This window comes from Myxine glutinosa, chromosome 7 (assembly GCF_964187855.1).
Source record: "Myxine glutinosa chromosome 7, kmMyxGlut1.1, whole genome shotgun sequence".
NCBI lineage: Eukaryota > Metazoa > Chordata > Myxini > Myxiniformes > Myxinidae > Myxine > Myxine glutinosa.
Window position 1 is genome coordinate 125684399 of NC_136267.1, and position 13834 is coordinate 125698232.

Below are 13834 nucleotides of genomic sequence, written 5' to 3' on the forward strand. Positions count from 1 at the left end.
CCTACCTACACAGATATAATCTGGCTCTAGATATTACACTACCCAAATTCATAACAGTATGTAACTATGTATGTGTGTGTGTCTGCATTTTAAAAATTCATTTTTTCAGCAAGTGTTGGTCCGAATGGCACAAAATGCTGCACCATAGGAGCGCCTCCTCGTGTAGAAGTTTTAGTGATAATTATGACGTCAGAGATCACATGGTACAGACGCCATCTTGGAAAAACGTTGCACCTCCATCTCCGAAACCGCTCAATGGAAAAAATTGAACCATGGCTCACTATCAAGTACTCCCCATTAGAAATAACATATGTTAATGATGAGGTCATTGCTGCCTTCATTATGACATTAGAATTGGACAAGTACAACACGTGATCCGATCAGCATGATTTTTTTTTTCCTCTGCAACTGTTGGTACGATGGACATAAATTTTTCATCATATGAGCTCCTCCATCTGTGTAATTTTTTAATGATAATTATGACATCATATGTCACGTGGTGTAGTGCCATCTTGTAAAAAATGAAAAGCGTTGCACCTTTCTATCTTCGAAACTGTTCCATCAAAAAATAAAAATGGAAACATGGCTCATTGTAAAGAACTCCGCATGGGGAATGATTGTTCTTAACGATGACGTCTTTGGTGCCTTAATTATGGCATCGTAATTCGAGAAGTACAACGCTTAGTCCGATCAGTTTGAAATTTCTTGAGCATGATCTGCACAATAAAGGTGTGATGTTATCGGTCATGTGGTCTGGCAGCCATATTGGATCAAAGGAAAACACACTTTAAAAACGGAAGAGTTTGTTTCGCACCATGTTGACTGCGTGGGGTAAATATTCTATCAATACATCTAGTTAGCTTTCTTCGTTCTTTCCTTGTGTCAGTGCTTCGCTCGATTTTGCAATGCTTTAATAAAAGGTCTTAAAGCATCCTGTTAAAGTTTATCGATTGATTTTTCTTTTATTTTGATAGTTCTAGAGTGTTTGTTATATCACAAAACAAAGCTTTCTTTAATATGTCTTAAAAACATTATTGCTGGTATTACATAGACTGGTTTCCCTTGAAACGCTCTAGCAGGGAAAATGGCCTTAAAATGCATGTTGTTGTTGTGTTGTTGGTTTCCCTTGAAATTGAAAGTTTCAGCAATCACCATATCAAGCACAATCCTGATTACTCGACTCAGCCGTTTCGATGATTCTGCATTTACAGTGGATCGACATATAGCCCGTGGCTGTTAGCTGTTTCTAATGGGGCTTCATGGCTCAAAGTAAGTGAAATGTTGTCAACCCAGCGGTTCTTCTGAACTTTGATTTCTCACATCTAACAGGGACCCGAGCATGGTTTGGGGCAACTGGGGATAGCTGTACACAAAAAGAGCAGAGCCCCCTGCTTGTATCATTCAGTTATTTGTATTGCATACTATCATTTAATTGTGTTTCTTATAAGGTAACACAAATTTCACAACTGCATGGATAACTTCTCTAATCTGTCCAACTATTAATTGCTGCATCTGCATTTGATCGTATAACCAAATATAATCCAAAGACACTTGTTCCAAACAATACTTCTGGGGTCATCAGCTTGAAAGATACAAAAATGTTAGTACAATACTGATATTGGAAAAAATAGTCTCTTACCGTACATTTGCCTTTATGAACATTTCCTGTTTGGACGACACTGTTGAGTGGCAACAGAAAAAACTATTCTTTCTCGTGTTCTTTGCACAGTCAGGAATGGATTTTACCTTTGTTCTCCGCCTAATGATAGCGTTGTCGAGGTTCTAAGAATGTAGTCTGCCTCTGATGTATTCCTGTCCACTGTCATTGTAATGTCATAGCGAAATGTTTTTGTACTTTTCTCTTGTTTTAAAGTGACATAATGAAGTTAGTGGAAAATGCATGAAAGCTATTCCATGGGTCATTGGGGTTTTCCATAAGACACGGCATGCTATTGCACATTAATTACGAATGAGCTACTGACGAGACAAACATAACCGGTGGCATGACTATGTAGAAGAAAGTCGAAAGTTTTGTTTCATCTTGGGAAATATGAATTCTGACCGCCATTCCAATTCTTAAGAGGGACTTACAAAATCGATTTTTGACTTTCAATCTTACAATTTGTATTTGACAAAATTTACTTACAATCGACAACACAAAGACAAAGTGTTGTTGGTCAAGAAAATTGTCGAACCTTTGGTGAGTGATTTATATATATTTTTGGAGTTGTCGGAGACCAATTTATTGTGTTCTGATGTTTTGACGAGTTGTGCTCCCATTTGACTGGTGATGCCATCGGACAGAAGTTTAAAAATTTTGGAACCTTGAAAAGCCCGCATGGAATCTACAGAATGTATGCTGTGCTCCATCAGAATGGTGGTCTAATGTGGAACGAAACTCAGGACTTTCCTCTGCAGAGTGGTACCAGTTCTATGGTTGAAGTCGGTATGGTTGTAGTTGTAGTTCTATAGTTAGTCGTTCGTAATGAATAGATGTGCGTAAAGTCATGTTATTCCATCTGAAACTGTATGAAATCTCTAGTTCCCATACCACCGCTGTATTCATAAGGAAGAGGAATTTATTTCCGCTTCAAATCTTCACGTTCATTCCAATATACAGTGTAACGTGATGTACAATAATAATCATATGTGTCACGCTCTGTTGTTTATCCAATAAATCCACTCAAAACAGCTCGATGCGTTGTAATTGTTTTTTGGGAAGAAGTGACTGCCATCTTCTGCACACCCTGCCTTCATCCTCATTCATCACGATCAATTCTTTATTCCTCTGCAGAAGAATGCTTTTCTTGGCCTCCTGTTTTATTGTCCTCTGGCCATAAACACCTTGCTTGCAGATTCGTATCACTGTTGTGCTGTAATTGGAGCCTTACACGCTGTGCTTGCTACTGGGGGTGTAACTTATCTCGCAAGCGCAGATTGGTGATATTTCTAGATCTTCCGGCAGCATCCCATTCGGCTGAACCAACTCCCCATAAAACCACTCATCTTTGATGATTGCTGCACTTGTTTTGATTGTTGTGCCATATGCCACTCAGGGGTTTTAGCAATTTGTCCTTTGTCGTCATGGCATACATAGGGCAGCTAAAAAAAATAATGAGAAAATGGTGCATCTGAGACTTGACTTGATGTTTGTAACATGCAAAATCAATATTGTGATGATCAATACATGAATGTGCTGTCACAGTCCTGCATTACTGTGTGTGTGTGTGTGTGTGTGTGTGTGTGTGTGTGTGTGTGTGTGTGTGTGTGTGTGTGTGTGTGTGTGTGTGTGTGTGTGTGTGTGTGTGTGTGTGTGCACATATTTAATAGTAATCTCTTCTAACATGCACTTCAATCAGCCTATTGCCTCAAATACCAAAGGTAAACATTTCCCTTTTATATTTAACCACATAATCCCACATCCCCTAGCAACCAGTGGCCGGAGAGCCTGGTGCAAGCCCCTGCTCCACGCTGACGAGCAGTTCACCATCTCCTGGCACAGGAAGTCCGTGCTCAACACTGGATGGTGCGATGCCAGGTCCCGTTCGGCCTATCCAACCCAGCCATTCAAGCCACTACGGGAGCCTTGGCAGCGCCAGCTCGACACTGGAGAGCCAGGACAGCGGAATAATTGGTATGGACAGAGGGTGAGGTGGTGGGGGCTCTATCACATTCCATGTGCCAAATTGGGAAACTTTTCTCCCGGTTTTGAAGCCAGTGAAAAAACATCTGAAAAACTTGACATGTTTGGTAATTATATTTTTAAAATGCTCTTCATCGATGCGTTTTTCATGTCGTCGATATTCTTTGCAGGCAGGAGACAACATTAATAAAGTACATTATAAGAGACCTTAGGTTCATCTGCTAGCACTTGCTTGCGAATGTTAAAGATTCCACCGTATTATTGCCCCGATAAGTCAGTCTTTGTACCTCACCCAAATTACATATCCCGACTCCACTGATCTGCGGCTTTACTCGTCATAAGTTAGCACGGTCTCTTTGTGCTGTCACGATATTATACCTTGTTCAGGTAGAAAGAGCTATCGGCCTTTTTGTTAAAACTTCATCAACTTTTTTTGGGGGAAGGCAATACTCTGAATTATGTGATTTGTTCGTCAAAATTATTTTATCTGTACAATTCGGTGGTTGGAGCTTCTTTTTTTTCTTCTTTTTTTAATGATTAAACATAAGAGGGGGAGGAGGGGGTAAAAACTTGTATTTTTACGTTTCGATAATATTTCAAATTCCCATGTAATTCACCCTGTTTTGAGTGCTGCCAAGAGTGGTTCTCTGGCTACTTAGTGCAGGATAACTGAAATGTGTGAGGGTTGACTGACTACCTTCGGGAGAGATGGCTTCCTCATTCATCGCTTAGACATAAGACTCCATCCATCATCGTCCACCATAATGATGTTGGGTATTGCCATCACATGCTTTCATAAAGACATTGTTTCTGCCAGCTTTTACAAGCACCAATGTCAACCACGGATGGAGTTTCCATGATTTTTCTGGACAGTCATGGTTTTTTTTGTTTCTTTGTTTAGAACTTCATTTTTGTTCTCAGATGGACGTTTGTATTATGTTGCAAACATTTCTTCAAAGTTGTTTCTCTGCACTAGATAGCACATTGTCCGTGTAGTAACTTTCATTTAAAATGTGTTACCATGATATTGCACGACTGCATTCAAGCTATTACACTATTGATCCCAATGGAAAACCTGATGTAATTATCTTCTTTTTTATTACTGATTATGTTTAAATTTCATGATGTGGATATTATAGAAGGGAGTGCGGTAGGTGGTGGAGGATGGTGACGAGAAAGAGGTAAATGGAAGATACGGCAGGGTTGATCAAGTTTTGTGTGGGGATCTTAAGTGTCAACTTGCCCGGCCTGCACAGCCACAATCACCAGTTCCTCGGAAAATGTGGAACGGAGTGGCTGCAGCCTGGAGCGGAGTAAGGAAAGGGGTGCCGGAGCTGGCGACTGTGCTGCAGGGGACGGCCCCCGGCCCAACCCAGGCTTGATGCCCAGGCAAGCAGATGGTGTGGCCACACGAGCCATTGGCCAACGAGGTACCAGTTCACAAGGGGGGAACCAAGGCCTTGAATCCGCTGGACCTGTGGCGCAACCCATCGACCCCTATCCATCCTGCTTCTTGCCTCGGCCAAACTCAGTAGCAGGTATTTCTGCACTTGTATGTTTATAATTCAGCCTCGTATTTGCCCTGTGTCATCCTGACCTTCCTCCCCCTCTCCCAATTCACACGAATGCCTGTTTCTTTAGAATCCAATTTTTACAAGCGAATTTATGGGTGAGTTTAGTCGTTTTCTTGGCCGTTTATGTAGGATAATAAATTTAATTTACACGTTAACAGGAAGCCAAAATTAGCAAGTTGAATGAGCAAGAATTTCAAGTAATCAACGCTGTGTTTTTTTCCAGTAAATCACAAGTGTGCAATCGCGTTCTCACCTGTGATCAGCAATTGCCAGTAAAATTAATTCAGCGGCATACTGGATAACCAGGTCAAATAGTATTTAGCAGTGAAAGACTTCGTGTAGACATGGATGATTAATATCCTAAAGGGGGTAATCTACACACTGCATATTGAAAATGTTGAAATTTTGATAAAAACCCAAACCCTCCCCCAAATCTACCAAACATCCCATACATCATCATCCTCTCACCCATTACTCTTACATCCTCTCAACTACCTTTCCCTTTTTTCTCCTCTATTCCCCACTCCCCTCGCCCCTTTTCCCCATCCTCATTTTTATTTCTTTCCTCTTCTATCCTCCCAGCTCCCAACCTCCCATGCTGTTTTGAAATTTTAAAATACATTTCTCAATCTTTGCGAAATAAATGAAAATAAATGTGCTTCTTGTCTCACATTGGTTTCTGGTTCATTCGGCAAATCAGGATATAGAACTCGAGGCTGGACCAATGAGATGTCGGCACAGCTGATGTTTTCCTATGCAGTGCTTGTTATTTCCTTATTATTATGTTAAGATCTGTAAAGATATTTTAGACATTTTTTTCAAACTTAATTTGTCATGCTGTGCTCCACGTAAACAGATGTATCCCACATTCATTTTAATGTCTTAATAGGTCAAATGTAATATGTCTTAATAGGTCAAGAAGGTCAAATGTTGCTTCACATGTCGTCACAGGTAAAGATACATTTTGATGTTTTGCAAATTGTTTGTATAGATTTATCAAATAATGTTTGAGAGCCTCTGGGTTAGCCTGGCGTTGGCTTAGCGGTTAGGGTGCCGGCTTGGGATCCTAGGATCCTGGGTTAGAATCCCGGTCGATCGCTGAATTAACGCCAGGGGGGTTGACTCAGCCTGCCATCCTTCCGAGGTCGGCAAATTGAGTACCGGCTTGCTGGGATGAATGATCCCGGTGTATACCCCGGTTTAGAATAGGTACACGATATCCCTGCGCATCGTAAGAGGCGACCAAGGGTTGGCGTGAGGAAGGGCATCCGGCCATAAAAACATTGCCTCAAACAGGGAACCATGATTGTCATGGGGCCCGCAAGGCTAACCCCCGCTTTAGCGGGGAAAAATGGCCTTAAAACGACCATTCATTCATTCATTCATTCAGCCTCTGGGTTATGAACCATCTCTATGTTCAGTAGACGAGAATCTTTCTCCTGTGCCTGGATTCATTTTGACCCAGTGGTGCTGCTCGGTGATTCTTTTCATGCCACTTGCTGATCACGTGCTGAACAATCATGCTCAATTGTGATTTGCTACAAAAAAATGTAAACAGCATTTCAAGAATTTCTTCACCCAAAGATTTGCAGTTAATGGTGAACATGTGTTTTTCATGAGCAGTACCAGGATGCGCAATTATACCGTTTCAATAACCTGGGGTGTGATAGTAATAAAAAAAAAATCCATTTTGCGAGACATTGTTCACCACTCTGGAAAATTATTTTGGCCTAATATTGAACTGTTTATCGATAGCAAGGACAGCTTTTGTGCTTCCAGTGTAATTTGATTAAGTTTCATCGTGGTTGTGATGTAATGTAAAGTAGCATTTGGGTTTCCTGTTTGAGATATATTGCGCGTTCCTCTCCCGAATTGAGTACACGATGCGAGTTCCTGAGGGCATCCCGATCGCTGTCGGTGCAGAATAGTGGAGTCGGGCCTTTTGCAACTTCATCATAATGAACACTTTTCGCACGTGTGTGCAATCCCATCGTGCAGGGCATTTTTATTGTCCAATCTATTCATTGTGGTTGGGCTTGGTAATCGATCTTGCCAACATCCCCTAATATTAATTGAGATTCAATTGGCTGCACTCGTGTCAACAGGGGTTGCCTTGAAGGCCGGGCAGTTTGAGCTATGCCTTCTTGAGAATTAGCCCGAAGATGTTGAGTGAACGAACGTACATCAAATTGCCGATATATCTGATCACAAGCTGGATTGCCAGGGCCCCAACCCATCCCCAACCATCGTTATTGTTTGACATTGAAAACTACGTTCAGGTTGCACGTTGTAGTGACTTGCATTGAAGCCTAATGGTTGAATTGTGGGTAACACCCTCAGCACCATAAATTGGAACAATTTAGGATTTGCTATTTATTTATTACTTGCAAAATCGAAGATTTTTCAAGTATATTGGTCGGTTGTGTTTGTGGTTCTGTCTGTCTGTCTGTTTGTCTGTCTGTCTGTTTGTCTGTCTGTTTGTTTGTTTGTCACCGGCCTACAGGTCACAATTTTCAACCGATCTTCACCAAACTTCACCAAATGGTAGTGTTGGTCAAAAGCCAGAAGCCTATTGTTTTTGGGGTCAATCGGTCAAGAGGTCAACATAGGCCAAAGGTCACCAACTTTGCTAAATTTCTAAAATCCTCAATTTTCATCCAATTGACTTGAAATTTGAAGACCACTTGCATATCTGCTCACTGAATTCAACAACCAAGTATTTTTGAGGTGAACATAGGCCAAAAGATCAACATAGGCCAAAAGATCAACATAGGCCAAAAGGTCAACATAGGCCAAATTTCTAAAATCCTCAATTTTCATCCAATTGACTTGAAATTTGAAGAGGACTTGCATATCTGGTCACTGAATTCAACCACAAATTATATTTTAGGTGAACATCGGCCAAAAGGTCAACATAGGCCAAAAGTTCAACATAGGCCAAATTTCTAATATCCTCAATTTTCATCCAATTGACTTGAAATTTGAAGAGGACTTGCATATCTGATCACTGAATTCAACCACCAAATATTTTTAGGTCAACATAGGCCAAAATGTCAACATAGGCCAAATTTCTAAAATCCTCAATTTTCATCCGATTGACTTGAAAATTGAACAGCATTTGCATATCTGCTCACTGAATTCAACCACCATCTATTTTTGAGGTCAACATAGGCCAAAAGGTCAACATAGGCCAAATTTTTAATATCCTTAATTTTCATCCGATTGACTTGAAAATTGAACAGCATTTCCACATCGAGTCACTAAATAGGGAAGCTAACTAGTTTTGAGGTCAAAAGGTCAAAGTTCAACTCAAGGTCACCCTTCCAAAATCGTCATTTTTCATCTGAAAAATCGTCAATTTTCATCCTGTTGACCCGAGTTTTGATCAAGATTGTAAATTTTAATCTTCATGAAATGGACAATTTGCTGTATCGATGGAAAACTTTGGGGGGGGGGGGGGGGGATTTTGCAAGTATCATGCTATGCATGACGTCTTGTTTATTTATTTATTTATTTATTACTTGCAAAATCGAAGATTTTTCAAGTATATTGGTCGGTTGTGTTTGTGACTCTGTTTGTTAGTTTGTCACCGGCCTACAGGTCACAATTTTCAACCGATCTTCACCAAACTTCACCAAATGGTAGAGTTGGTCAAATGCCAGAAGCCTATTGTTTTTGGGGTCAATAGGTCAAAAGGTCAACATAGGCCAAAGGTCACCAACTTTGCTAAATTTATAAAATCCTCAATTTTCATCCGATTGACTTGAAATTTGAAGACCACTTGCATATCTGGTCATTGAATTCAACCACCAATAATTTTTGAGGTCAACATAGGCCAAATGGTCAACATAGGCCAAATTTCTAAAATCCTCAATTTTCGTCCAATTGACTTGAAATTTGGAGAGGACTTGCACATCTCGTCACTGAATTCAACCACCAAGTATTCTTGAGGTCAACATAGGCCAAATGGTCAACATAGGCCAAATTTCTAAAATCCTCAAATTTCATCCAATTGACTTGAAATTTGAAAAGGACTTGCATATCTCGTCACTGAATTCAACCACAAATTATATTTTAGGTGAACATAGGCCAAAAGGTCAACATAGGCCAAATTTCTAAAATCCTCAATTTTCATCCAGTTGACTTGAAATTTGAAGAGAACTTGCATATCTGGTCACTGAATTCAACCACAAAGTACCTTTGAGGTCAACATAGGCCAAAAGGTCAACATAGGCCAAATTTCTAAAATCCTCAATTTTCATCCAATTGACTTGAAATCTGAAGAGGATTTGCATATCTGGTCACTGAATTCAACCACAAACTATATTTGATGTCAACATAGGCCAAAAGGTCAACATAGGCCAAATGGTCAACATAGGCCAAATTTCTAAAATCCTCAATTTTCATCCGATTGACTTGAAATTTGAAGAGGACTTGCATATCTCGTCACTGAATTCAACCACCTAGTATATTTGAGGACAACATCGGAAGGTCAACATAGGCCACATTTCTAAAATCCAAAATTTTCATCTAATTGATGTGAAATTTGAAGAGGACTTGCATATCTGGTTACTGAATTCAACCACCAAGTATTTTTGAGGTCACCATAGGCCAAAAGGTCAACATAGGCCATCATGTATCATTGGAAAACTTTTGGGGGAGTGTGGATTTTGCAAGTATCGTGCTACGCATGACGTTTTCTTGTTTATTTATTTATTTTCTGTCCTTTGGATTGTGCCTTGGGATAAAGGCTGGTTTAGTTTTCTAATGGAAGTCCATAGATTCTTCACACCAGATGTCATTTCACTCTGCTGCCCTCTGCAAGAATCAACAGGCCTGGTGGAATGATGGGTGTTTTGTATTTGATGTAATGCCATAGATGGAGGGGAAGACCTTTCTTGTGAGTAGAGTGATGTTTTTGGTTTTCTCCCTTTTTTTTTATTGCCGTACTTGAATGAGATGGTAATGAACATGCCCATACGTTTGATTTAGTCAAACCGTTTATCTCTGCCTCCTGCTTCTCAGCAGGCCATTTAATCCAAACAGGGTCCAAACGCTAACCAGGCGTCAGAAAGTCTCTCATTGACCTGGTAGCAGAAATCAAATTACGTTTACAAATAAAAGTGGTCAAATTTATTGCCAGCTGTAGTAATTCCAGCCTTAATTCCCTCATTCCACCTCGCGTGACATCACCTCCTGTTCTGTTCGGTTTTATGGGGTTTTTTTACCTTCGCAAAAGCGGAAGGTTATGTTTTGATCGCTGTGTATTTATTTGTATGTCTGTGTGTGTGTGTATGTTATTCGCATAACTCAAAAAGTATTCAACCGATTCGCATGAAATTTGGTGGGATGATAGGTTATTATCCGGGAACCATTTGATTAGATTTTGGAATCGATCGGGTCAAAGGTCAAGGTCAAGGTCATGAAAAGGTCAAAATCGTCTTTTTACCATAGCGCGGTCAATTTGTGTCCAATTTGTCTGAAACTAATGCCAAAATGTTCAGAATTCAATGCCCAATCTTGTGATATGCGACATGACACTCTGACGTCATAACCCTTGTTAGCGGTTGGGGGCCAAAGGTCAGGGGGGTCACGCCCTTGCAAAATGTGCGGTTTTTTAAAAATCATAACGCGGTCAATTCGGATCCAAATTGGATGAAAGTAGATGTGTCATTCTTATGTGTCATGATGTTTTCGACTGTTGGTGCAATTTGAAGAGATGAAAAACAGAACATATATATATATATATGCATATTTTACAGTTGTAAGGATGCATGTAATAAACTTGGATTAGCAGCCGTAAACATGGTTCTTTCCGTGCAAATCAACGGGACTATGGCACAGTGACAACGAATCAGCGCCGAGATCTTGTAGTCATCGAGTGTCATTCCCTCGAATCTTGCTACACAGATCTTGTAGTCTTTTATTTTGGCAACAAAAGTAGCTGCGGCGAAGGTATGCGCTCTACCGAGTGCCCGTTCTAGTTTAACTTTTGTTTTTAATAAGATTGGAGGGAAAATACATTTCCATTATGTCAAACAGTAAAGCTGAGGTTGTGTTGTTCAGATGATTCTGAGTCTAGTGTGATATGATTGGTTGATTTATTTGAGGTAAATCTCTGACCGGGCCTCCATGCTTATGATCGAAGTTGATTATTCTCATCTCCTACGGAAGTTGAATGAGATCCCTCGGTTTTTGTCCGTGAAGAACCAGAGAGCTGAACTGCATTAGATTACCGAGTACCTCTTATCCATCTGTCCTCCTTCCATCAGACCTCTACTTGTTATATTTCTTCTTGATTTCTTGTTATGTACCCTTTCCTTTTTATTTTTAATGCTTCCGCCAACGAAGTTGCCAGTGGCATTATGTTTTCTGGTTGTCCGTCCAGCTGTCCATCCGTCCATCTGTCCGTGATAGGTTTTCGTTACTGTGATAACTTGAGAATGGCTGAACGGATGTAAGTTAAACTTGGTACAGGCATGTATAATGATGTAAAGATTAACTGATTCGATTTTGGGGACACGAGGTCAAAGGTCATGTTGGATAAAAATCCTGTTACTGCAATAACTTGTAATTCAGTAATGATATTTTGACCAAAGTTGGGACAAGTATGTATTATGATGCAAATATGAACTGATTTGATTTTGGGGTCAAAATGTCAAAGGTCACAGTCTGTAATAGGGTTTTGTTACCATGATAATTTAAGAACGGCTGAAGGGAACCAAGTCAAACTTGGTACAAGTATGTATAATGATGAAAAGATAAAGGGATTACATTATGGGGTCAAGAGGTGAAGAGGTCAGAGGTGCCGCTTGGTAAACATTTTGCTACTGCACTAACCTGGAGTACTGCTCTCCCCTTTGGGCCGGTGCTCCTGCCTCACACCTAGCTCGGCTTCACGCTGTTGAAACCAAGGCTTTCAGAATCGTTGGTATCTCCCACGATGAAGCCGATTCTGAGGGCCTTTAACTCTCCCACCACAGGCACTTTGGCAGTCTTTCTGTCTTTTATCGACTCCTCTCTGGCCTTGCACCCCTTGCTCTCTATGCTCTGCCCACCCAAATATTCCTGCAGGACGCACAAGATCTGCCAGCAACCCTCTTCTGGTGAAACTGACCATATCAAGACTCTCTGCTCACCTTCACTCCTTCATTCCTCTTTTCTCCCACCTCTGGAACAAACTCCCCCACTCCCTTCAATCCCACTCCTCCTCCAGGGCTTTAAAACAGCTGTTCACCACCATCTCTTGTCTTCCATCCCTCTCTTCCATCCATCCATCCATCTCTTGTCCATCTCTTGTCTTCTTCCCCCATCCAAAACCTTGATCTTGTCTACCCTTGTTAATCCACCCTGAATCTACCTCCTTTAAATTCTGTTTTCTTTCTGGAAAGTCCTTGTGTTGTCCATCTTGTTTATCCCATGTGAGTGAGACCCAAGAGTTTGTGTTTAAAAAGACATATCTGCATCCTATATTCTTATTTCCTGTCTTGTATTCATCGTTGTTTCTTTGATGTTTTTTCCCTTCTTCTTCCTTTTCTTCTTCTTCTTTCTTCTCTTTTTTTATGCAGCATTGGCCTGTGAGGTAGCATCACTGCCACTGATGCAGTTCCCTCTGGAGATTAAGGAAGGAATTTGGAATTTGTTCAGGAAGCCAGCGATAGCTCACCTACTCTTAGTGAAGGACACTTTGGGATATTTAACATCCACCAACTAATACCAGCATACAGGACGCCCGTTTAATGTCCATCCGAGGGACGGTGCATACACTGACGAATCACCCTGCCCGTGAGACACCAGGATGACAGTTTATAGCTGGGTCTGGATTCAAACCCAGACTAGATGGCTCAGTATTGAGTGTGTCTACTTCTCGCCTCGTGTGTGTGTGTGTACCTCCTGGTCATCCTGCCAACCCCATTCTATCCCCGTATCACCATTTTCTTCTTCATTCTGACAGTTTAAAACATTTCTCTCCCGCCTCCTATTTTAAGTTCATTATTTTTCTGTTTACCTGCCTTTTTCTCTCTCCCTCTTCTCTTCTATCATTTTATTCCTACTATTTCCGCATCATTCTTCGCCTGCCATCGTACCCAAGTATTAACAATTAGAACAAGCTGCGGGTGGGGTCGTCTGCAGGGGAATAGGGCAAAGTGCCAGCTGTCGTCTGGATACTTGCTTCGCTCATAAGTTTAGACTACGGAGAAACCGAGGAAGGGGCCTTCCTGGCGCAGAACTTCGAAGCATGTCTGGTTTAACAGTCCGTGACCTTAGGGTCCATTAAAGGTGCTTTTGAATGACAGAAGAGTACAGTTGTACAAGAATTTGAGAAAGAACAATAACAACTAAATAGTCCTTTCACCCGACATCGGTGCCTTTAAAGAGGCTTTGACTTGCATTCCTTGTGTTTTTGCAAAGTCTTGGAAATGCAGCAGTCTTGTTAAAAAATTAACTGATTTGCATGAATTCTGATGTAATATTAACTCATTTCTTAATTTTGGTTTATACTCGTATTTTTTGCTATCATTTCAAAGTTCATATTAAAGGGCATTTTAATCAAGTCAAATGTATGTACCTCTCCCCTCCCGCACAACTTTTGAACTTGTTGTTAAATTTTTGCCTT

The 13834-nt window shown here is 40.7% G+C and overlaps 1 protein-coding gene across 4 annotated transcripts in view; it reads left to right on the forward strand.

The window, feature by feature from the left end:
* LOC137431634 (protein TANC2) overlaps positions 1–13834 on the forward strand; it is a 384138-nt gene that overhangs the window by 195355 nt on the left and 174949 nt on the right. For 2 of the 4 annotated variants that reach the window (XM_068123171.2, XM_078782260.1), the window contains 2 exons: positions 3430–3634; positions 4900–5181. In XM_068123171.2, the coding sequence (XP_067979272.2) occupies positions 3430–3634; positions 4900–5181 (487 nt within the window). Of the gene's footprint in view, positions 1–3429; positions 3635–4875; positions 5182–13834 lie in introns of all 4 variants that reach the window. The other 2 variants (XM_068123170.2, XM_068123173.2) reach the window with 2 other exon arrangements.